Genomic DNA, 23,128 nt, shown 5'->3' with positions numbered 1-23,128 from the left:
GTGTTTGAAGTGCCCGTCGTCACCCCCTGCTGTCTCTGGGCGCAAAACCAGCCTTGCAACATTTGCTGACATCGATCTGTAAGACAACTCTCCTGGGAAACCCTGGCTCTTTGTTTTTATCATTTCGCAATGTGAAATGATTATGTATGTGATTTCTTCCATAATGAAAAATAATTGAAAAACTTTAAAAAATCTTTTGCGTCTGTTCTTTGGCCGCATTTTTCCACCAGGGGACTGCAGAGGGGGCTCCATCCCAAAAGTGACTTAAATCTGCTTTAATTCTCTTGAACTAGCATAATCGTTCACGCCCCTAATGAGTCATCTCTTATCAGCATATTCTATTTTCTTTGTTTTATGGAATATGGACTGGAGTTGAACGTGTACAAGGCATGGACTGCGGTCCGTATTTGACAATTGACGTGCGGATTCACAACCACCTGAAAACTGCTTCAAACCGCTGCGGGGTCTGTGAAAAATAAGACTTCTTGTGTATTCTTTGCAGACCTGCACCAGACAATGCAGGCTGCAGTTCTCCGAGGACACGACGCGCTGACTTCAATCACTTTGTAACGCTTGACACCCCTAGTGTTCACCCGGCGTTAGACCCTCATTTCTGTTCAGAGACAAGTATCACCTCTTTGAATCTTTTCTCAAACATCTCCTTTTCCAGGAGCTGAACTTCACTGTCCTCTAAGGCAGGGGTGTCCAAACTTTTTTCACCAAGGGCCGCATTTTGAAACTTAAACAGGGCAGAGGGCCACAAACAACTTGTTCCAATTTCACAGTAAAAAGTACTACTTTTTGTTGTTTGGGCCAACATAGCAGGAAGCCGGAGAGCCAACAAAAATTGGTCTGAGGGCCGCATTTGGCCCCCGGGCCCTAGTTTGGACATGCCTGCTCTAAGGTGATGTTCAGCTTTGAGATGGAGATGCACAGCAGACTGTGGTGCTGAACATCTGGCACAGGTACATTCTCTTATGGCGTGGCTGTTTGGTTTCACTTATGTGCCGTGCCGTTCACAGTTATGTGAATGTAGAAGTAGAGAGATTCTCAAAGTATGCAGTTGTAATGAACCTAATTTGAGGCTCAGAACGAGTCTAGTGATGATTTATGGACTTAAAAACAGTATAGAAGCTCTACATATGATGTCCTGAAAAATTAGTTTTTTTGAGGCTCAGAGGGAGAGGATTTATTAAAAAAGGATTCATCACAAAAGAGGTAATTAAGCTAAAAAGGAACAATGCTGGAACTACATTTTGTACAAATGTCCTTTAAAAAGTTTGTCCAGTTTTCTTTTGCTATGGAAGAAGAGGAATTCTAGACCTTCCAGCAGAAAAGTTACAGGCCCCCAGACTCTGGAACGATCTTCTGTTCTCCCTACGGTCACTGGACTCAGTTACTGCTTTTAAGGGTCAGCTTAAAACCTTTTTATTTAGTCAAGCCTTTTAAATGCACTTGTTTTACGGACTGATTTTACTGTATATTGTTGTATATGTATTATTCACTGTAAGTTTTTTGTGTTTTTATTGTTTTATTCTGTGTTTTGTGAAGCACTTTGTGACTTCTGTCAGTGAAAGGTGCTATATAAATAAAATGTACTTACTTACTTACTTAGGTAAGGCCTCATGTTGACTCTCCATAGCTGTGAGCGTACTGTGCCCATCACATGAAGATGCCAGTGTGGAACCTGTTCTGCTCTGCTCTGCGAGGCTTTGGGGAAATTAATGTTTGATTTAACAGTCCGTTATGGGAATGAAGGCCCCTCACTCACCTATAAAGAAACCATTTGTGTCTGGGTCCACGCTCGGGCCGATCAATGGGGTGAGAATTCCTCTGGGGAGCCATGAAACTCTTCACTCTCTCACTCTCTTCCCTCTCTCCTCTCTCGTGTTCTAATTTCTCATAATGAGCCCGAGCGGTGAGCAGGCACAAGGCGCTCAGCTACTAGAAAAACGCCTGCGGGCAAACCAACTTTGAGCGGGTTACAGACTCACAGAAGGTACAGAAGGAGATGGACACATTTTGCAGCAGTAATGAAGATAACCTGGACAGAAGGAGTATAAAAGTGCATCGATTTGAAGTGTCTGGCTCAGTGAGTAAGTATTCCTCCTTGGATTAAAGTGCAACAAAGGACTGAACAATTTTGGGAAAAATCTAACAGCAATTTGTTTTTCACATTTTTTAGGAGCTTTGACCTTCGAGAGAAGACTGAAATATGAACATTTAAAGTCGGCTCATACAATAATCTCATACTCTAGACTTCTATTGTATGTTTAAATATAAACTAAAGGTTTAGCAGCTTTTAAGCAGAAGAGGAACTTTAGTGTTTGCAATGGATTTAGATGATTGCAGTCTCTGCAATTTCATTATTGTGACCGTCCAAATTGCGATGGCGATATATCTTGGAGCCCTGATGAATAGACCGTGTGTTTCTGTGATTGACTCATCCATCTGCCAATCACACCTATCAGAAAGATGGGAGTCAGGACCATACATTGATATTTTGACCTTTTAATAGCTCTACAAGGAAGAATTTCATTAAAAGGAAACATATTCTGCATTATTTGTTATAAGCCTTTTACTTTGGCACCTCTCATTTACTGGCTGCAGAGAGAATTTGGTGAGACAAACCCATGCTAGCTTTCCTCTGACATGCTAGACAAATATTGATAAAGACAAATATTGTGTATTTTATTCCTGAATTTTAGTTTATTTCTTGTTAATAATTGTTATTATTTCATTATTTCTTCTGCTGGTCAGCTGATTCAAGAAGGTTCAAATTGTGGCCCATACTATACCATTTTGGACAACAGTTTTAGTTTGAATATGTATCTGGTAGAGATTTTGAAGAAAAATAAAAAGCAGAGCATTTACCGGCTGTTGAGAGCGTAGTTCTGTTCCTTGAGCGTGATCTCCCTCTGCTGGATCTGAATCACCTCCCTGAACAGATCCTCGGGGCTCCTGCAGGGGGCACAGCAGAGCACACATTTTAGCACACGCTGGACACACACGGCTTCATCAATAGAACAGCGAGCATCAAAGGACTGACGCCACATGAAGGAAGAGCGGGTTTTATCCTGCTTTTATCAGAGAACAGAGGGGGGGATCGGAAAATGCAGCATGCAGCGGAGAACCGAATACAAAGCACTTAACACGTGCTAAAACATTACACACAACAGAAATATTATCCGACTGGTAAAAGCAAGATAATGATTTGATTTGGTCTGGTCACTCACTAAATAGAACAACAATTTGATCATTTCAGCTCGACAGGGATTAGATCGCAATTCAGTTTTTATTTACTTGTAATGGCTGAAATCAATCAAATTCAACCACAGATACTTCTCTGTAATATGTAAAAGAACTAGGCCAGTGCGTTGTGGCCATCTTCATCTAAAAGGAGGGAAGAATCAATGTGCCCATCCCTCATTTCTAAACGCTAATGGCAGCAATAAACAACATTTGAAGAGCCGCGGATGCTGAAATTCAATGATGGCGCTCCTCTGGCTCGCCACAAACAGCAGACGGCTTTTGAGGATTGTTTCAACTTTCTTCTGAACCAAATTTCTCAATAAGAATAAAATCCTTTGGCCCTAAAAGGAATGAGATTCACTCGAAGAATTTCTGATTCGATTAGACATATTAGATTCATAAATATGCAAATGAAATGACTGGTTTAGCAAAGATATGGTTTTGTGTTACAGTGCACTGGAGGTGGATAAAGAGTCAGGATTCCCTCTGCAGACCACAGCTCCCCCTGCTGTCTGCGAGGCGGAACAGTTATGACTCTACATAAGACAACTATTCATTTCAGATGTATTGGTTTGGCATCAGTATATTTTATAGAGTCTCATTAAGCATTCTTGTGACTTGAATTGTCTCAGTAGACGATTGGGACTCGTTGAATTGGGAAACACCTCTGAAAACACATGCTTTGCTCTTCTGCAGCGACAGACCGAAATCTGCTTTCTGTCAGACAGAAGGAGCACAGTCAAACTGGACGAGAGGGAAGAGAGGAAGCAGTCACTCAAATCACCGCCTTTCCTCTCCTCACAGAGCCTCACGGTCTCTTGTTTTGTCAGTACTCAGCAGAACACTCCCACCTCACAGCAAGAAGGTCACAGGCCTTAGTGGAGTTAGCATGGTTCTCCCTGTGTCTGGGTGACACAGAGGTAAAGACGAAATATGGAGCGTCTCACTTGATGCTGAGTCCAGTGGATTGTCCCAGGTTTTCCCAGGCCTTTAGCTTTGCCACCAACTTCTGTGAAACCAAAGCACATTCCACAGTCAACAACAGAAGTGAAATATAAAGTAAAGCACAAATAATAGTTCAATTGTGCTGACAAATACAGTAAAACTATTTATGACCCAAATCTGCAAACTGAAAGTCTGAAATGACCAGAAGACAAAGGGTTAGGGTTACAATTATTGTGAGAAAAAACAGCTTGATTTAACGATTATTCCCCTTTAATGAGACTGTGACCAAACAACAGTGAAATCTTTTCATTTTCTTTCATTCTCGTGGTCTGACATCTTACTGTCCAAGTTTGTGACCGGCTTTACTTTCTGAAAGACAAAATAAAGTAAAATGTGACCCAAAAAAGCCTTATTTAAAAAGGTTATTTACATTTAAGTCTATTTTGAGCTATACATAGAACAAAAAATACTTATTTTGATTCTAAAACAGTCACAATAATTATTTTTGCACATTTCTTCTTACATTATATTATAACTGGAATGATCATGATGATCGATTAACCCAATAATCTCGACATCTCTACTGATGAAGACTTTTCTTAAGTTTGAGAGTCGCTACTAGGCAACGTACCCTAGCACTGCCCGGCTGCTCTGACTGGCTGTGCTGGAGCTGTTGGAACCTCAAAATTTGAGATTTGCGAACTGCAACCTGACAACTAGTGGAAACAGAAGAAGCACTTTGGCCCCCACAGACATGAGGAGTGCCACCACAAATAATCACTGCTCGGGCCACGCCTCCCCGAACACGTGGAGGCAAATCAGGTTTAAAAACCCCTTCAGAGAGCAGAAGGGTCTCTAGCTCTCACAAGCCCTTCTAAACGTCCCGTGCAGTAAAACAGAAGTCATTCGTTTGAAGTCCAAAGATGTTCCTCACTTTCTCACGTATTCCAATTTTGGCCCTTTGTGTGGCTCTCTCACAAAAACACCAAAACAATTGTTTGTACAGTATATACGTGTACAGTATAGACGTGTACAGTATAGACGTGTACAGTATATAAGTGGAGAGTATAGAAGTGTAGAGTATATAAGTGGAGAGTATAGAAGTGTACAGTATAGACGTGTACAGTATATAAGTGTAGAGTATAGAAGTGTACAGTATAGAAGTGTACAGTATAGACGTGTACAGTATATAAGTGTAGAGTATAGAAGTGTAGAGTATAGAAGTGTAGAGTATAGAAGTGTAGAGTATAGAAGTGTAGAGTAAAGAGTGTAGAGTATATAAGTAGAGTATAGAAGTGTAGAGTATAGAAGTGTAGAGTATAGAAGTGTAGAGTATAGAAGTGTAGAGTATAGAAGTGTAGAGTATAGAAGTGTAGAGTAAAGAGTGTAGAGTAAAGAGTGTAGAGTATATAAGTAGAGTATAGAAGTGTAGAGTATAGAAGTGTAGAGTATAGAAGTGTAGAGTATAGAAGTGTAGAGTATAGAAGTGTAGAGTATAGAAGTGTAGAGTATATAAGTGTATATAAGTGTAGAGTATAGAAGTGTAGAGTATAGAAGTGTAGAGTATAGAAGTGTAGAGTATAGAAGTGTAGAGTATAGAAGTGTATATAAGTGTAGAGTATAGAAGTGTAGAGTATAGAAGTGTAGAGTATAGAAGTGTAGAGTATATAAGTGTATATAAGTGTAGAGTATAGAAGTGTAGAGTAAAGAGTGTAGAGTAAAGAGTGTAGAGTATATAAGTAGAGTATAGAAGTGTAGAGTATAGAAGTGTAGAGTAAAGAGTGTAGAGTAAAGAGTGTAGAGTATATAAGTAGAGTATAGAAGTGTAGAGTATAGAAGTGTACAGTATATAAGTGGAGAGTATAGAAGTGTACAGTATAGAAGTGTACAGTATAGACGTGTACAGTATATAAGTGTAGAGTATAGAAGTGTAGAGTATAGAAGTGTAGAGTATAGAAGTGTAGAGTATAGAAGTGTAGAGTAAAGAGTGTAGAGTAAAGAGTGTAGAGTATATAAGTAGAGTATAGAAGTGTAGAGTATAGAAGTGTAGAGTATAGAAGTGTAGAGTATAGAAGTGTAGAGTATAGAAGTGTAGAGTATAGAAGTGTAGAGTATATAAGTGTATATAAGTGTAGAGTATAGAAGTGTAGAGTATAGAAGTGTAGAGTATAGAAGTGTAGAGTATAGAAGTGTAGAGTATAGAAGTGTATATAAGTGTAGAGTATAGAAGTGTAGAGTATAGAAGTGTAGAGTATAGAAGTGTAGAGTATATAAGTGTATATAAGTGTAGAGTATAGAAGTGTAGAGTATAGAAGTGTAGAGTAAAGAGTGTAGAGTAAAGAGTGTAGAGTATATAAGTAGAGTATAGAAGTGTAGAGTAAAGAGTGTAGAGTAAAGAGTGTAGAGTATATAAGTAGAGTATAGAAGTGTAGAGTATAGAAGTGTAGAGTATAGAAGTGTAGAGTATAGAAGTGTAGAGTAAAGAGTGTAGAGTAAAGAGTGTAGAGTATATAAGTAGAGTATAGAAGTGTAGAGTATAGAAGTGTAGAGTATAGAAGTGTAGAGTATAGAAGTGTAGAGTATAGAAGTGTAGAGTAAAGAGTGTAGAGTAAAGAGTGTAGAGTATATAAGTGTAGAGTATATAAGTGTATAGAAGTGTAGAGTATAGAAGTGTAGAGTATAGAAGTGTAGAGTAAAGAGTGTAGAGTATATAAGTAGAGTATAGAAGTGTAGAGTATAGAAGTGTAGAGTATAGAAGTGTAGAGTAAAGAGTGTAGAGTAAAGAGTGTAGAGTATATAAGTAGAGTATAGAAGTGTAGAGTATAGAAGTGTAGAGTATATAAGTGTAGAGTAAAGAGTGTAGAGTATATAAGTAGAGTATAGAAGTGTAGAGTATAGAAGTGTAGAGTAAAGAGTGTAGAGTAAAGAGTGTAGAGTATATAAGTAGAGTATAGAAGTGTAGAGTATAGAAGTGTAGAGTATAGAAGTGTAGAGTATATAAGTGTATAGAAGTGTAGAGTGTAGAAGTATAGAGTATATAAGTGTAGAGTAAAGAGTGTAGAGTATAGAAGTGTAGAGCCCACCTCTTTGTCCAGCTCCAGAGTGAGCAGTTCCTCTTTGGTCTTGTCGGCCCGCTCCAGCTTCCTCCTCAGCCCCTGGGCCTCCTCCTTCAGCAGGCTGCAGTTCTCCCGACTCTCTCTGCACAGACACAGACGGACAAGATCAGACTGGTATTTGAGATAAATACCAATGATAAGGAAGCTCTATTTTTATTTAATAATTAACAATTAAATGTATTATATTTTACCAAAAATTATAATTTAACTTAAAATGTCGGTGTAATCCCTCATTCGTCCAGGCGTGTTCCATAGTAGAAAAAGCTTCAGTTGTAGTCATCTGGACTCAGTTTGAAAAAGTAGACGTTTCGACTCTCATCCAAGAGTCATTGTCAATAACAGAATTTAGGTCGAGAACTCCGATATTAATACTGTTCTGTGGTAAGACCCGCCCATTGGGAGGAGCCTTCCTGAAGTAGAAAGAGTTGTTGGTTTCAACAGAAACTCCCCCCTTGTATCTACCGAGCTAGCCTATTTGTCTCACTAAGACAAAGAGGTTTTAACAGCCCATTAAGATTCTGAATAGGCTAGCTCGGTAGATACAAGGGGGAGTTTCTGTAGTTTAGGTGGAAGTCAAAAGGACGAACCTAAACAAACATGGCGACGCCGACAGACGGCAGATTGACAGACTTTTGAAAACATGCACATAGAAGCGCTTTGTGTATTTGCAGACGGGGAAGAAGTCTGTGCTTTGCTCTGTCTGGATTTAACAACAGTTTGATTTTTCGGTTTGTTCCTGTTGTGACGCTTCAGTTTCAAATACCGTATTTGTCATGACGTTACACCTTTTCCTGATTGCTTTTGGTGAGCCTGTCCAGATTGAGACGGTGTAGAACTCAATTCAGTTATACACTACATTTTTACATTAAAGATTTGTTAAAGCGGTGAACTTAATAATGTTCTTTGTTTACATTGTCCACTCACCTAAATGGTGTCTTAAAGCACATAAATACAGAATCAAAAATTGCTTGAAAATGTTACTGAAATTTGTTTTTGAATCAAAAATCTTTTTGGATCGAATTGACCCCAAACTCTAAATTGAACTGCCGGGCACTCAAAGCTTCACAGCCTTCGTTTCACACATGTAGTCCGCTTTATTGGGTTGAAATGGTGTCAGTTTTCTGACCGGAGGAAGGCATTCTCCTCCCTCAGCCTCTTCAGCTCCTTCTCCAGCTCGGGGACTTTGGCCGCTTCAGACTTGACTGTTTTCACTATGGACATGTCCTGCTCCTGGAGGACGAGGCGCCGCTCCAGCTCCTGAGGAACAGACCAACCACACACTCAACGGAAGAAACGCATCATCATGTTTTTACAATAAGTATTCACGATAAATAGTTCTACCTATTTATTGTGACTGATCAGATATTATAAGTTATTTTTATTTACTTTAATAGGTGCAGCAGTGAAACATTACAGTAATTTGGCACTTTTTTACAGCTCTTTTGTCAACCCAGTTTGATATTGTAGATCTATGTTGTGGTTGACAGCAGTGTGACTCACCTTGATCTTGAAAACGTGCTCCGAGCAGGTCGACTGAGCCGCCTGGAGACTCTGACAGAGCTGAGCGAGCTCCTGGTACTTTCTGAAGGGGACAGTGGGAGTTCAGAATTAGAATCACAGTTCAAACTAAGCGTGTGAGAGCTGCTGCCCACGGACTGAATCCGCCCTGATAAACATTTCTAATTTATATAAATTAATTTACAATCGATATACAGCATTTTTGCAAAAACTGGACAGATCAGGAGCTACAGGTAAAGACGTTTTACAGAGGTTTTACACTGGACAAATGAGGGATTACACCGACACAGGTCAGAGAGTCAAAAAGAAAAACTATTTAAATCTGCTATAGGATCACATAAAATACACAAAATGTACAGTTAAATTGCATTACATTGATTGATATAATAATAGTTAAAGTGACGGTGTTTAAGAGGTGTTCATGAGTCCAACGGCAGAAAGAAACTGTTCTTGTGGAGGGAGGTTCTGGATGGACCGTAGCCTCCTGTAGGAGTGGCCTCCTGCTTGAGGGGAGTGGCCTCCTGCCTGAGGGGGGTGGCCTCCTGCCTGAGGGGGGTGGCCTCCTGCCTGAGGGGAGTGGCCTCCTGCCTGAGGGGAGTGGCCTCCTGCCTGAGGGGAGGGCAGCCGATCACCTTCTCAGCAGAGCGCACAATGCGCTGTAGTCTCTGTTTGTCCCTGGCTGTGGCTCCAGCGTTCCACACGGTGATGGAGGAGGTGAGGATGGACTCGATGATGGCCGAAAGCGCCCTTTTAAAAATGATAGTATTTCCTCCGTTTCTCGTAAGTGTAACAGATTGTAACACTCTGCTGGACTGTACTGAAAGTGGATAATCTTACCACGGAGCTTACGCACATGAAAACACTCCTGGAGTTCCTTTGGTGTGGGGGTCATGATCCGGAAGCTTCTCTGCAGGATGTGGTTTCTATTTGTGAAGACGATGCTCTTTCTGTGGCAGCATCGGACACAAATTTTCAGGACGCTGAACCACACTGTGTTGACAATTTTGCTGTTTGTTCAGAAGAATCAGAGCTGAGCTCCCATCCCTCCGTCTGCTCTCAGGGAGGTGAGCAGGATACGCTTGCTGCACAGCCAATGGCTCCAAGGGCATTTTTTCAGCAACAGACTTCTGCTGCCTCTTTTATGGGTCCTCATGAAGGACTTCATTACTGCTGGGCTGATACAAAGGCATTGTCCAAGCCAACGTCTGATGGACGGCTTCTTGCGGCTATGCAGGACACGCCCAAATTTGGTTTGGGTCAAATGCCAGCGGTGGAACCGGCTGTGGCTTCTCTTATTGTGACTAGGACGAGGCTTTGTGACCTAAGGCCACATCAGTGTCGTGCTATAGATGAATTAATGAGCAGGGCATACGACGCTGGGGCGCGCATGGGTCGTACAGGGAATTCTCTTTCCCATTTCTTGTTGAGCCATCTTCACTAGAAGCTACTGGTGTTGATACACTTACACAGGGTGTAGCTGATACTCCCCTTCAGGCTTTTGCTTTTATGTGGAGGAGGCTTGGCCTCCTGTTATCCCCCCGACTTCAAACAAATAGAATGATAGTTACAAACGTAACAACACCACTCATGCGCAAATAGTGGTCATTCAGTGCTTGAAGCACCGCCTCTGGTGGTCATCCGGTCAGAATCAGAATCAGAATCAGAAAAGGGTTTATTGCCATTTGTCGATGAACAAAAATAGGAAACATAGGAACTTGTCCTGGTGGTTCGGTGCAACACAGACAACAAACATTGAACACTTTATACAAAAACTGCATGATATTTACATAATAAAATAAAATATAAAGTTGTGTAGTGCAATAGAAGTGAACAGTGCAATGTAACATGCGTTCACATGCGTATGTGGGAGCTCCGGCTTTCAAACTTTTCATATCCTGCTTCAGTTCACTCATTTGAAAGGCAACTTTTGTGAAAAAATAAACTACGTCAATTTAGTTTCGTAAATGAGCCCAGGATGTATTGAAATTGTGAATAAATTATATATAAATGGCAAACTATACATATTATCTACACATTTATTCAACAGAATTTTACTATTTTAGATATGTAGTTCCAATGGACAAAAATACACTATTAACAGTTTGATAATAAATAGTAAGGGCACAGAAGAATTTATCTGGGATGGTTCAGTCTAGAAAAAGTCAGTCTGGAGCCCTGTATATGTACCTCTGCTGTAGGAGAAGTTTGTCCTGGAGTTCCTCTTTCTCCAGGCCCTGGGATGAGATGGTGGAGTCCATGCCCTGCAGCTTTAGCTTCAGCTCTCGGATCTCGTCTTGCAGACAGCTGATGGTCTTCACGGTAGGTACGGGAGGGAAACGCACAATTAAATTGAATCGATTCACAGGACCACAATGCCATGTGACAGTGCTGCTGCATAGGGCCGTCGTGCTTAAACTATTTCCCTTGCATTAACATTGCGTGCCTCAGCTCCATGGGCCCATAGTGATGCATGTAAATTGAGGTTGTACTTGAAAAAAAGCAACAAAAAAATAACAGTAGGCATAGGCAGTAGTACGTAAATTATAGGTCAATATTATGCAAAAAGACAATCTGAAAAAGCGTCTGGCGTCGGCTCATTCTCATGTTGTTTCACTTTTGTTTTCTGCGTATACGACCCTGATGCACAGCACGTACTTATACTTTTACTACACGTTTATGGAGGCGGATTATGGAAGATAGGATAGTATTTTAACCACGCCACACAGCATGTGGTTTACACGTTTACCTGGGCCGAGGAGGAGGAGGATTACAGCCAAGTGTCCGTTTAGGCTTCAACGCAGACAACAGACCGAGATGTGGATTTACACACAGCGTAACTTTGTGTTTTTAAGTGAGGGCAACTCTGGACCTTAAGTTCCTCTTTATCTGGAGCTGAGACTGTGCTTTGTGTGGGTCAGTGCAGGCTTAAGTTAAACATGGTGTTTGTGCAGAATGTCGCGCTGTTACGTCTGGGCTGTGTATTTATTCACTCAATGATGAGATTCATTTAAAGTCCAGGCAAAACGAGACTGAGCCGAGTCTGAGGCAGAACACGGGGAAAGTTTTCTTATAAAAGGGGCAGAGGGTGTGAGAACTTAGTTCAACATTCAACAGTTAAATTATGTTGGAAATGTTGCCGTTTTGGGGACGTACTTATGAGAAATTAAAGGCGGTATGGACGATTTTTCGGCGATTTGAGAACGCAGGCGGAAGTGCGCATGCCACTCCCCCGTGTGGACTGATACAACACACACGTGCGTTTGTTTATTAGCGCGACGGAGCGCATCGCATCGCTCGACTCCTGTAGATTTCTGTCCACTTCTGCGTCAGCTCGAACTGTCTTTCTCCGTCTTCATTTTGCCCCGTACACTGAGGGAACTATATTATGATAGATCCATGCGCTTAGACATGCGGAAATGTGGGACGAGCCTGACGCGGCTGCAGGTGAGCGATAGGTGCGTTTTATGATTGATACGTGGCAGGACAAATGATTTATCCACGCCACGAGGAAATATGATAAAAAATTAGCTGAAAAAATAGTCCATTCCACCTTTAAGAATAAAATGTGTTATTTTAAGGAGAAACAAAAAAATTATTTGATATGCTTTTAAAAATGGTTTACTGAACCGATTACTCGAAAATAATCAACAGATTACTCGAGCACTAAAATATTTGCGTGTCTAAAGAGGAAATGAGTTTAGTTGCACCTAGGGCTGCAGCCATCGATTATTTTAGTAATCGAGGAATCTATCAATTCTTAGTTCGATTAATCTGTACATTTTTTGTACATTCTATAAATCATTTAGCGGTGGCTGCATTTTTTGGCGTTGGCTCCGTGTGCTGTTCACTTTGGCCTCTGTGTCATCGCAGACTTTCTGTTTCACATCAGATTATTATAACACGGTCGCGGTCCATGGATGTGTTGGCTGTTTCAAGGCTCAACAGAGGAGAGAGCGGTGTGTTTTAAACTGTTGTGTAGGGGAGCGCGGGCGACCACGAGTGTGGAGCGGGCGGGCCACGGGCGGAGCAAGTTGGCGTGGTTGGAGTGGCAGCTCGGGACAACGTGCTCTTTCACACAACAAAACTCTTCCCGGTCACACTGAGTTTAAAACACACCACTCTCTCTGTTGTGCTTAAGCTGCTGCAGGTCTGAGCAGAACAAGCTCCATGTTGCTCAGAGCTCCACAGATTCACGTGTTTTTAATTAAATATGTAAACCAAACGAATCATCGAGGTAATCATGATTTAAGGGGAAGTCACAGAGGTTAATGTCATGTCATGTTTTCAAATCCAATTTCTCTTGTTTACAGTTGGTCCAGCACAGCCCGAGTCTGACCTGAAGCAGGGGTCAGGGAGCAGGTGTAACACCGTGTGTGTGCGTGCGTGTGTGTGTGTGTGAGTGTGTGTGTGTGTGTGTGAGTGTGTGCGTGTGTGCGTGTCTGTAGTGTGGGTGTGTGTGTGTGTGTGTCCGTGTGTGTGTGTCTGTGCGTGTGTGTGTGCCTGTGCGTGTGTGTCTGTGTGTGTGTGCGTGCCTGTGTGCGCGTGTGTGCCTGTGTGCGTGCGTGTGTCTGCGTGTGTGTGTCTGTGTGTGTGTGTCTGTGTGTGTGTGTGTGCGTGCCTGTGCGCGTGTGTGTGCGCGTGTGTCTGCGTGCGTGTGCGCGTGTGTCTGCGTGCGTGTGCCTGTGTGCGTGCGTGTGTCTGCGTGTGTGTGTCTGTGTGTGCGCGTGTGTCTGCGTGCGTGCGTGTGTGTGTCTGCGTGCGCGTGCGTGTGCGCGTGTGTCTGCGTGTGTGTGTCTGTGTGCGTGCGTGTGTCTGCGTGTGTGTGTCTGTGTGCGTGCGTGTGTCTGCGTGCGTGCGTGTGTCTGCGTGCGTGTGTGTGTTTGCGTGCGCGCGTGTGTGCGTGTGTCTGCGTGCGCGTGTGTGTGTGCGTGTGTCTGCGTGCGTGTACGTACCTGGTTAGCCGTGCTGATCCTGCCCTCCCGCTCCTCCAGCCTCTTGTTCAGATTGTCTAAAGTCTTCTTCAGAGAGCGCTGGTGGTCCTGCTGCTCCTTCAGGTTCCTCCGCGCCTCGGCCTCGCTCTCCTCGAACCTCTTTATGCGCCAGTGCAGCTCCTGGCTCCGGTCCAGCTCGTGCTGCGCCACAAGCGCAAACAGATGTTAACAGAAAGACCAGGAAACTGGATCAACACGTGTGGGGACAATGCATTGTGCAGTCTTTTGCTTTTGTGGCCTTCTAACCTTTAGAACTTTTTACTAGGGCTACAACCAACGATCATTGTAGAATTCTACTAGTTAGACTTTGTTATTGTATATTGAGACTTTTCAAATACATTATCAATGAAATGAAGGTCGAAATATGGTGACTGAGGCTTATAGATAGAGAACATTTATTAACATTTTGTATTAACATTTATTGTATTCAGGCCTAGGTGATATTGACAAAAATGAATCCCTCTATTTTTTGGAGTATTCCGATAACGATAAACAGAAACGGTGTCAGTGAAACAGAAATGTGTTCAAACGTGTCTTTGAAGTTGCTGTTTAATTATCAGACAATTGTGAAATTAATCACAATTGTGCAAATATCACTTTACTAAAATAAATTATGTTCATGCTTACTCAGCTCTTTTTACAGCAAGATTTTTTGTTGTAGCTATAAACGGTATACTCAATAATCATATTGTCAATGTTTTGAAGATACGCAAAATTTGATCTAAATTTCAATATATTGACCACCTCTAATTATATTAATGATGAAAACCCAGAATAGTTTAATCCTTTGACATTTGATTTGATTTTGATAAATGCCGCTGCCTTTGTTATAAAAAATGTCTCTTTGTGTCTTAGACTGTAAAAACAATTACAAGTATCCGACTACGCTGACGATATTTTCAAATAAATACGGTTGTTTTACTTTTTAATATCATGATGCAAACACTCCAAACCCAACTTTTACACTAAGTTATATACACAATTGTCCATACCGATTTTGACCACAATAATCATCTTTTTTAAGTTAAGCTTTTAGATAATATTGATGGATTGTTGACATTTTCAACACAAAACAATAGTTGAACTGTTCAGGGAATGTTAATGTGACGATTGATACTTGTTAAATTGAGTATATAGTTTCATTACTAGTTTTAATGTTGATAATTTATTTGTTCACAGCAAGATTCAAGAAGCCAAGAAATTCACTGCAAATCTTACACTCTTTTACACAGTTGAGTTTGAGGGCTTGAAAGTCTATGCATTCTACATTTAAAAAGGGGAATTTGTCATTTTTAAACAGAAGAAAACAATCAAATTGCATTAATGAAAATCCAGCATCGGACATTCAAAATAGAGACCTTTTTTTTTTTAAATAATTCACGGTTAAAAATTCTTTAAAAAAAATTAATAAAATAAAACACATTTTAATCTGATGAGCTCCAATAAAAGTCTGCTGAAATACTAATCCTAAATGTGCGTGAGTGCAGTGGGCACCTCCAGCTCGCGTGTGCTGTCCGAGGCCACCTTCTCCAGCTCTACTCGGGCCTTCTTGTGACTCAGCTCCATCTGCTTCTTCTCCTGGTCCAACTGCAGGAACCTGGTCTTGGATTCAAACTTCTCTGCTGCTTCCAACAACTGGGGAGCACAAGCAATACGTGAGAAAGAGGCCGCATGACTATAGACAGTAACTAGGGATGGGACGATTCTCTAAAGAGTATGCTCGTTCAATACTTTTGTGCGTTTTGATCCGATTTGGACGCGTTTCATTTGACTTGTTTTCTATTTATACTTGTAGAGCACGATTTAGCCATCAGAGGACGTGCAAGTGCCCTCATACAACTGCAAGCCTTGAAATAATTATTTTTACGTCCCTCATCATTTGGTACCTGTCATGGCTAATTCTGAATCGGTCACAAGGAAAGGAAAACAGAATAACATAATTAATGAAAAATGAACTTTTATTAACATGTCTCTTTATCATTTACAGGCTGAGAAATAGATTTTCAAAGTTAGGGGCCAGGGGGGCCCCCTACCTAAAAAAGTTAGGGGCCCCCCAGCAATTTCAGGGGCCCAAAAGCGCGCGCGGCATCGTGGCGTCATAAGAACAAGATAAATGTGTTGTTTTAAACCTGGTTATTAGCATGCAAAAAAATTTAAAGTACTTTTATCTGTTATTTGATATGAAGAGCACAAATACTGAATTCCTATAAACCAGAGATCATGATCTTTAAAACTGTTTAATTTAATATAATAATGTTTCTTATAAAATAAATACTGTTTACAGCATTTGACACAAGGAGATCTTGTGGAATATATAAAATCACAGCCTACAAAATAAACTACAAACATATATAAATTGCCCCGATGCTAACAACTCCAAAGGGGGCGGGGCCCTTGGGGCCCTTGGATACTTCCACATTGACATTGTCCCTAATGTGCAAAATTACAGCTTTTGTTGCAAACAACTTTAAAAAGACTGAATTGCGAACTGAGGAGAGATTGACGCCCGCCAACCTCGATATCACTTTTGGCGCAAAATTAGACCGGGCATTTCCGAGTACAACCGAACGCAACCGAACGCAGTGGCCAATCAGATGCCCGCTTTCATCGACATTAGATCACGGACACCGCTCGGCCAATGAGAAGCGAGAAGACTGCGAAGTGGCATGTCTGTAAAGCGCGCCCGAGTTTGTGCATAGGAATTGCTTTGGGCATGTTCACCGCGCTGTTTTTGCCTATTAAAAATATATATTACGGCAACAAATTTGCGTCTGTCATTATGTCCGGAGCGTTGATTTTGGAGTCGGTCAAAACTGATTTTTGCGCCGGTCATTGACCGTGTCCGGCCCGTTATTTCGAGGCTTGCAACTGTGATGCCTCTGGGTGAAAAAAAGGGTTAGGTTTAGGACAAAGCTAGCTTTTAAAAAGCTCTATGTGAGCCTCCTGATTGTATATCGCCATTGTCTTTGAACAATAATAACTGACCGATCAGGTGTGGCCTTTCCCCAAGGTCTGTGTAAAGCTGGTCCAGCTCTGTGTAAAGGTGCAGTCCTTGTTGTTCCAATTGTGACCATGTACTGAGAAGACTGTCCCAGCCCTAGTTTATGTAGTGTTGTGTGCCGTGTAGTGAGCCGTGTTGCGTTAGCACCTCCAGGCTGCGCTTGTACTGGCCCTGCAGAGTGGGCGGGCCTGCTGTCAGAATGGAGGCCCGAGCTGGTTCTGATTGGCTGATGAAGGAGTTGAAGGACTTGAGCGTGGTCAGGACCGCGGTGTCGTCGTCCAGATCCATTTTAGATTCTGCACAAAGATCACAGTTTGTTATTTTATTTTTACATTTTGTGTGCCTGAACAGTAGAGTTGGCGTTAGCATCTACAAACACATCTCTTTACAAACACACAAGTGTCAATTGGTGAAATATTCACCTGTTTTGTAGAGAATTACCACTTATCCATCCAATATCCACCACAGCTCACTGTTCCATGCCTAATCTGTCAGTATTCATTCATTTCAAACTGACTTTGTGAAAATCCTGTAGTACTGACGCTAACACTGAGCTAGCCTGGTACTAGGGATGTCACAATTAACAGGTTTTTCAATCACGCAATTATTTAAGGTGCCATTTTTCTTTTGTACATATATATTATATAATCTAGATTACAAAATGACACACTTTTTATAATAATAAGATTGTGTGTAGAGAAAGTTTTACATAGCATACATTCCGTCATGTTTATGAAAATATATTTTTTCATTTCTATTATTAATTTGTTCAAAAAACACACTATGATACACATGAACCCTGTTTACTTATTTTATATTGATGCACCAAATGTGTAAATGAATATTTTATATTAGTTTGCTGACTCTGTTACACTCGACCTGTAATACGTTATAACTTGGAATATCAACATTTAATGAAACCCCTTCAATAACTTTGACATATCAGAAAATAATATGATGTGGTCAGATGCATGAATCCAGTAACACTGACTGGCTCCGTGGTGGTCGTACACACAGGTGACCGCTCCCCTGCACAGCAGCAGCACTGACCACTGGCCAGCGGAGGTCAGAGGTCACAGCTTTTTGGCTGAAATGTGAGGACACTTTTGCCTCATTTTATCACTTTTAAAACCTGATTATCTCCCCTATTTTTTGGGATAATTTAATGGCGTAATGGGACGATTTTTTTGGCACCAAATCTGAGTCTCATTTCCTCGTGGCGTGGACTGCCGATTAGTCCTGCCACGTATCAATCATAGAACGCACCTACTGCTCACCTGCAGCCTTGTTCTGGCTTGTCCCCAGGAGAGCAGCACGTTTCCCTGTGTCTAAGTGCATGGATCTATCATAATATAGTTCCCTCAGTGTAGTTAAGACAGAGAAAGACAGTTCGAGCTGGCTCAGAAGAGACGGAAATCTACGGAGACGAGAGATGCGATGCGATCCGTCGCGCTAGTAAACAAACGCACGTGTAGCCGCGAGGCTTTTCTCTGCTTCCGCACAGGGGGTGTGCGCATGCGCACTTCCGCTTGAGTTCTCAAATCCTCCATTACGCCTTTAATTATTCCAAAAATATTACACTCTGGTTACCATGACCTTTCTAATGTAAATCAATTGTAAATCTGACCCTTTTGAATTTTTTTCCGATAATATGTATGTGATAATATGTATTTCTAAAGCCCCGGGGCACTGTTGAGTTGAATTTTGGAGGGAGAAAAACAATTATATTTCTATTATTTGCAAACCCTCACAGCCAAAGTAATATAAGAAACATACAATAACTAAAATCTAACATCTGAACAATGCTAAACTACGACGGAGTATAAGGGCCAATCCCCGAAAAAATGCAGGGCACTACAAGAATAAAGTCATTAATTTCCACATTAAAGTAATAATATGAGATTAAAGTCGAAGCCAGAACATTTTTTTTTTTTAATTAATCAGAATAATCTCATAAATTAACGAGAACAAACTCATAAATTAACGAGAATAATCTCATAATTTAAAAGAGAGTAAAGGCCCAGGTCCAATACGTGTTTCACTTTCAGCACCACGGCCAGGACGCAAATGGTGCTTGACTTGGATGGGTTAAAAGTTACTACAAAAGCCCACAACAGATGTCGATCTTTATAATGCTGACCTTTTAGACATCACAGACAATCAATTCACCTGTGCAGTGTCCCCATGTCAGGTCCGGGACACTGGGCAGGACACTGACCATGCTCAGACCACAGCAGGCGAGGGAGTCTCGGACCGTTTTCACCAATAATCTGCTCCCTCGACTTCTGCCTCTTCACCCTTCTAAACTTTGTAAAAAGTCACTGTTCATATAAGTTTTTTGGGTGCATAGGTTTTACATCAGAGCACTAGGGGCCTGTGGAGCTGCAGTGCCTCACAGTTGGATGTATGTGTAAAAGGACGTACTCTGGTGTTGGGTGCACTGTTGGAGCTGCGCTCATGCCACAATATGTCTTTATAGTCTCCTCTCTTTGTAGTCATCAGCCTGGGCTACATGGCTGTGTCAGGCTGTAGTTGTGTTACTCTGCTGTAAGAGGTTGAGTTGTATGGATGATGGTGTGTGCGTAAAACATATCGCTTTTTGGCTGTGCCAAAAGGAGGAGCTGAGTGGAAGCACAGACTGCAGCGGTTTTGTGTTCTGTGTGTTTTACCGACTTTGTCCAAAGGATTCCAAAAAGGTTAGAATCTGTGCATAAAACTTAAGTGCACACAATGAGCACTAGGCCATCTGCTGGAATTTCTATTGTTTAGTTGTATTCCAATGAGGTGGGTAATACAATTTTGACATTGTTTTATATAAAGCTCGTAACGATAACCCCCAAAACAAAATTCCACAAAAATATTCGCTGCTGTTTTCTTGCAATCGGTTCCCAAAGATAGACCTATTTTTGTTAGCGCCGCGGACTAATTGTATGCAGTGATGTGACAGTGAAACAATTTCAACCAATGAGCGTTGATTAAACCTTGCAAAGCTTGCGCGCAGCTTGCTGTGATGCGGTTTGTATGTAAACAAGCATGGCCGCTGATCGGCGAGGTTCCGTGTCTTCACAGCGACATGAACCGGAATATCTGTGCTGTTTGCACATCCTCGACACTTATAATGATCAGACTGAGGTCCTTACTAAACCAACATGGAATACATTTCAGAGGATTGCGAAGGAATGGCTTGAACTCGGCTGAAAAGAAGCAAATGCCGTCGAAAAAGTGGAAAGAATGTTGGGCTGTGAATACGAAACACTCGGGATCAGTACCACAGTACCGCAGTATCACAGTACCACAGTGCCACACAGTACCACACAGTACCACACAGTAACACAGTACCACAGTACCACACAGTACCACACAGTACCACACAATACCACACAGTACCACAGTACCACAGTACCACAGAACCACAGTACCACACAGTACCACACAGTACCACTCTCGTGTTACAAGAGATACACCGAGAAGCGGCAACTATTTATGCCAGAGACAGACATGTAAACCATCAGAAACCCCCACTAAATCTAGCAATGGTGAGTAGAAATCATCGTCTTCATGCGTGTACTAGTAGTGTATAAAGTGATAAATTATTTATCATTGATTGCTAATAGTATTATTTAGTCTTGTGCTAGCTATTTTTACTTTATTCTATTTTCATTATTTTATTATCTTATTTTTATCTTTATCTTTTTATTTTTTTCTATTTTATTTTATTTCTCCCCCTCCATTCCCTATTAAGATAGGAGAGGAGTTTTTGTTCATAAGAGTTCTATTAAGAGTGTGTTTTGAATCTTCCTATAATCTGTCCTTTCCTCCTGTTTCTACTGCGTTGTAACAACGAAATTTCCCCTTGTGTGACATTAAAGGATTATCTTATCTTATCTTATTAAATGCAAAAAGAAGGACAGCGATATCACAGTGAGAGGAAAACGACAGAAAGACAAACTTGCCCAGGCTGAAACTGAATCATGTGGTATGTAAAATCTCATTCAAGAACATTTCATGAAATATAGCAGGCTTGTCAAAATAGATTTTCTGGTGAAATAAATTGATTAGCACTCAATAAAATTGTCATTTTTTGCAGGAAAACCCAGAAAAGCTGCCGAAGTGAAACGGGATGAGTCAATATTACTCCACATTAGAGAAAGAGACTGCATCGCTATAGAAGTGCACTACCACTACAACTGCTATAAAAGCTACACTTTTATCAAAGACAGTTGGGAAGATGAGGTAAAGATGAACATTTGTTATTTTCATTATGATTTGCCACAGATTCTCTCTGTTATACATTAGATAATAAGAGTTATTAAGAGTTACACCACATTGGAAAGTATGATTTTTCCAACTCCATTCCCTTCATGGCAGCCTAAGGTAAATTCAATATCCCCTTTTTCTAAAACCATTTTTAAATGTCTCTTTCAGCACCCGAAACCATCCGTACACCAAAAAATACATCATTTTCTGCAAAGATGTCATCGTGAAACGGCTGATAGAAAGTGGTGAAATCATGAGTATGAACAAGCTTGGACTGTTCAAGAAAATGGTGAAAAAGCACGAGGATCTTGATGCTACATCTTATAGGTAAGAAAGTTTTCCCAAAACCTTTTATTGTATACCATCTTATTGTATACCCTGCTTAAACCCAGGTAGAAGTGATTGAGAATGACACCAAGTGGTAGAAATGTCAATATAAATTCAAATGTGCATTATTTTGCACTTTCCTTATAAAATAAAATGTTATTCTCATTAGAATTAGAAAGGACCAGCATCCTAATTTCTTCAGATTTTGATTCCCAGAAATATTTTGAAAAAAATCTAAAATAATATTCTTTGTCTGCTTTCAGAACAGATCAGTTGAAACGTGGTCTCTTGGTAGACAGAGAGAGATCACCTTCCAACGCCCACAACAGCAGAATATGAGTGACATATTCATATAGTATATATGAATATATACTATATATATATACTATATATTCATATATATTCATATAGTGACATATGAGTGACGTCCTGACCGGGTCCTGACCGGGTCCTGACAGTGGTGCTGACCGGGTCCTGACAGTGGTCCTGACAGTGGTCCTGACCGGGTCCTGACCGTGGTGCTGACCGGGTCCTGACCGTGGTGCTGACCGGGTCCTGACCGTGGTCCTGACAGTGGTCCTGACCGGGTCCTGACAGTGGTCCTGACCGGGTCCTGACCGTGGTGCTGACCGGGTCCTGACCGTGGTGCTGACCGGGTCCTGACAGTGGTCCTGACAGTGGTCCTGACCGGGTCCTGACAGTGGTGCTGACCGGGTCCTGACCGTGGTGCTGACCGGGTCCTGACCGTGGTGCTGACCGGGTCCTGACAGTGGTCCTGACCGGGTCCTGACCGTGGTGCTGACCGGGTCCTGACAGTGGTGCTGACCGGGTCCTGACAGTGGTCCTGACCGTGGTGCTGACCGGGTCCTGACCGTGGTGCTGACCGGGTCCTGACCGTGGTGCTGACCGGGTCCTGACCGTGGTCCTGACAGTGGTCCTGACCGGGTCCTGACAGTGGTCCTGACCGGGTCCTGACCGTGGTGCTGACCGGGTCCTGACCGTGGTGCTGACCGGGTCCTGACAGTGGTCCTGACAGTGGTCCTGACCGGGTCCTGACAGTGGTGCTGACCGGGTCCTGACCGTGGTGCTGACCGGGTCCTGACCGTGGTGCTGACCGGGTCCTGACAGTGGTCCTGACCGGGTCCTGACCGTGGTGCTGACCGGGTCCTGACAGTGGTCCTGACCGGGTCCTGACAGTGGTCCTGACCGGGTCCTGACCGGGTCCTGACAGTGGTCCTGACCGGGTCCTGACCATGGTGCTGACCGGGTCCTGACAGTGGTCCTGACCGGGTCCTGACCGTGGTCCTGACCGGGTCCTGACCGTGGTGCTGACCGGGTCCTGACCGTGGTGCTGACCAGGTCCTGACCGGGTCCTGACAGTGGTCCTGACCGGGTCCTGACCGTGGTCCTGACCGGGTCCTGACCGTGGTGCTGACCAGGTCCTGACCGGGTCCTGACAGTGGTCCTGACCGGGTCCTGACCGTGGTGCTGACCGGGTCCTGACCGTGGTGCTGACCGGGTCCTGACAGTGGTCCTGACCGGGTCCTGACCGTGGTGCTGACCGGGTCCTGACCGTGGTGCTGACCGGGTCCTGACCGTGGTGCTGACCAGGTCCTGACCGGGTCCTGACCGTGGTGCTGACCAGGTCCTGACCGGGTCCTGACCGTGGTGCTGACCAGGTCCTGACCGGGTCCTGACCGTGGTGCTGACCAGGTCCTGAC

General features: G+C 42.4%; 1 protein-coding gene across 1 annotated transcript in view; it reads right to left on the bottom strand.

The window, feature by feature from the left end:
• mad1l1 (mitotic arrest deficient 1 like 1) overlaps positions 1-23,128 on the bottom strand; it is a 100,794-nt gene that overhangs the window by 77,076 nt on the left and 590 nt on the right. Inside the window, exons 2-10 of the mRNA XM_072462614.1 lie at positions 16,971-17,119; positions 15,317-15,457; positions 13,784-13,963; positions 11,019-11,143; positions 8,814-8,895; positions 8,440-8,570; positions 7,281-7,395; positions 4,200-4,261; positions 2,875-2,961 (exon numbers count right to left, since the gene is read on the bottom strand). Coding sequence (XP_072318715.1) covers positions 2,875-2,961; positions 4,200-4,261; positions 7,281-7,395; positions 8,440-8,570; positions 8,814-8,895; positions 11,019-11,143; positions 13,784-13,963; positions 15,317-15,457; positions 16,971-17,111 — 1,064 coding nt within the window. The 5' untranslated portion in view covers positions 17,112-17,119. The remainder of the gene's footprint in view (positions 1-2,874; positions 2,962-4,199; positions 4,262-7,280; positions 7,396-8,439; positions 8,571-8,813; positions 8,896-11,018; positions 11,144-13,783; positions 13,964-15,316; positions 15,458-16,970; positions 17,120-23,128) is intronic.

This window comes from Eucyclogobius newberryi, unplaced genomic scaffold (assembly GCF_026437365.1).
Source record: "Eucyclogobius newberryi isolate DKJ021-1_F unplaced genomic scaffold, fEucNew1.0.hap1 SCAF_4, whole genome shotgun sequence".
NCBI lineage: Eukaryota > Metazoa > Chordata > Actinopteri > Gobiiformes > Gobiidae > Eucyclogobius > Eucyclogobius newberryi.
The sequence above is the reverse complement of the archived record's forward strand: the minus strand, read 5'-3'. Positions and strand labels throughout refer to the sequence as shown.